General features: G+C 28.7%; 1 protein-coding gene across 4 annotated transcripts in view; it reads left to right on the top strand.

Annotated features, from left to right (window-relative positions):
- Window positions 1-315: 315 nt before the first annotated feature.
- Window positions 316-1,584, top strand: part of LOC130825436 (uncharacterized) — a 10,135-nt gene continuing 8,866 nt past the window's right edge. For all 4 annotated transcript variants that reach the window (XM_057690668.1, XM_057690667.1, XM_057690669.1 and 1 more), the window contains exon 1: window positions 316-761. Coding sequence is in view for 1 of the 4 variants with exons in the window: in XM_057690666.1 (XP_057546649.1) it covers window positions 759-761 (3 nt within the window). In the remaining 3 variants the exon portion in view is untranslated. The remainder of the gene's footprint in view (window positions 762-1,584) is intronic.

A 1,584-nucleotide genomic window follows, 5' to 3' on the forward strand; every position in this document is an offset into this window, starting at 1 on the left:
ATTGAGAGTAGTAGGTAGTTACACAAGGGAAGTTAGGGTTCGTGGAAATAAAGGTGGTTACATGGTAATTTAATACAGCAAAATGAGAGGTTATAAGAGTTTTTTGACTACGAGTCAAAGTCAACCAAAAGTCAAAGAGTATTAAGGTAATATAATATTAATAATTAAATAAATAAATAAATGAATAAATAAATTACCATAAAATTACTAATATGAATCTATAGCAGAAATCTTTGATTGTGAAATTAAACTTTTTTGGGTTTTTTTTAAATTTATTTGTAGGTACTTTATGATTGGGTTTTTTTATTTTTTTATTTTTTTTTATAAATGTTATGATGAAAGTTTTGTAACTTTGTATATGAATCTTAAAAGTTTGAGGATGACATTTAGAATTTCATAGATAGATAATGATGTATTCATCAAATTCTTGTTCAAAGTCTTCCTTACGCAGATTTCATTTGTACCTGCTTTAATCCATTGACTTTCACTCTATAATTTCCCCCAATTTCTTTCATATATCGCAATCATCATCACCCAAAAAACCCTACACCATTTCTTCAGTTTTACCCAGATTTTCCCCTATTATTCTTCATTTTGAGTCTGAAATGATGATAATGACATCATTTAAAGATTTTTTCTAATACAATTTTTACCCAATTATCTTCTTACAATTTCGTTATTCCCCAGATTGAATAATTGGTGAATTTCATCATTTTTTTTTCTGGTAAACCAAACACGGTACACGGAAATCTACAAAAATGGTAAGAAAATTTTAGATTGAAATCTCTATCTTACTTTTTTTTATGGATTTTTTTGATAATGTGTTTGATTTGAGATTGAATATGATAGGAACTAGGAAGTGATTTTTTTTATCTTTTTGAATAAAAATTACCGTGATTTTTATCAACTTTTTGAATGAACATTTGTGTCTGGTAAAGTGTGGAATATATACTACATAAAGAAACAGTAGAGTTTGTGTGAACACTATGAACATAGATGTGATTGAGGCTATAACCAAAATTTGTCATGTTAATTTCTTGCTGTTCTTAGGTAGTAGTATTTGTATGTGTTAAATGATGACTTTGCTATTCAATTCATCAAATCAGTTTTAAAATTTTCTAAAGATTCTTGAAATAGCTTTATGTAGGCTCTACCAGCAATCAACTTAAATCAATATTGAACACTAGGTCAAAGTAAATTAATTACTTTGAATATTAGTTGTCATATGTGTTGATCGTTATGTATTTGAATCGTAGACATCAACATATTTTCTGATGCAACATATATACTGCTATTTCGATAAATAGAAGTACTGGAACCTTTCTTTGAAAAGCACAATCAGGTGTCAAATGAAGAGTCATTCACAAATCATAAGGAAATCAAAGTCCAAACTGCTCAATTTTGCAAAGATACTGCTATTATCATGCAAAATTGTCCTTACATTACATTAAATGTCTAGTAGTAGCCGTGGAAGAAAGGAATTTTTAGCAACTGAAGCATTTGTGCTTCATACCTGTTTCCAATCAGCTTGGGATCGAGTTCTCATTTTGGCTCCTTTGAAGTCTTGACATTCCTCATCCATTT

The sequence above is a fragment of the Amaranthus tricolor genome, chromosome 10 (assembly GCF_026212465.1).
Source record: "Amaranthus tricolor cultivar Red isolate AtriRed21 chromosome 10, ASM2621246v1, whole genome shotgun sequence".
In the NCBI taxonomy this organism is placed as follows: domain Eukaryota; kingdom Viridiplantae; phylum Streptophyta; class Magnoliopsida; order Caryophyllales; family Amaranthaceae; genus Amaranthus; species Amaranthus tricolor.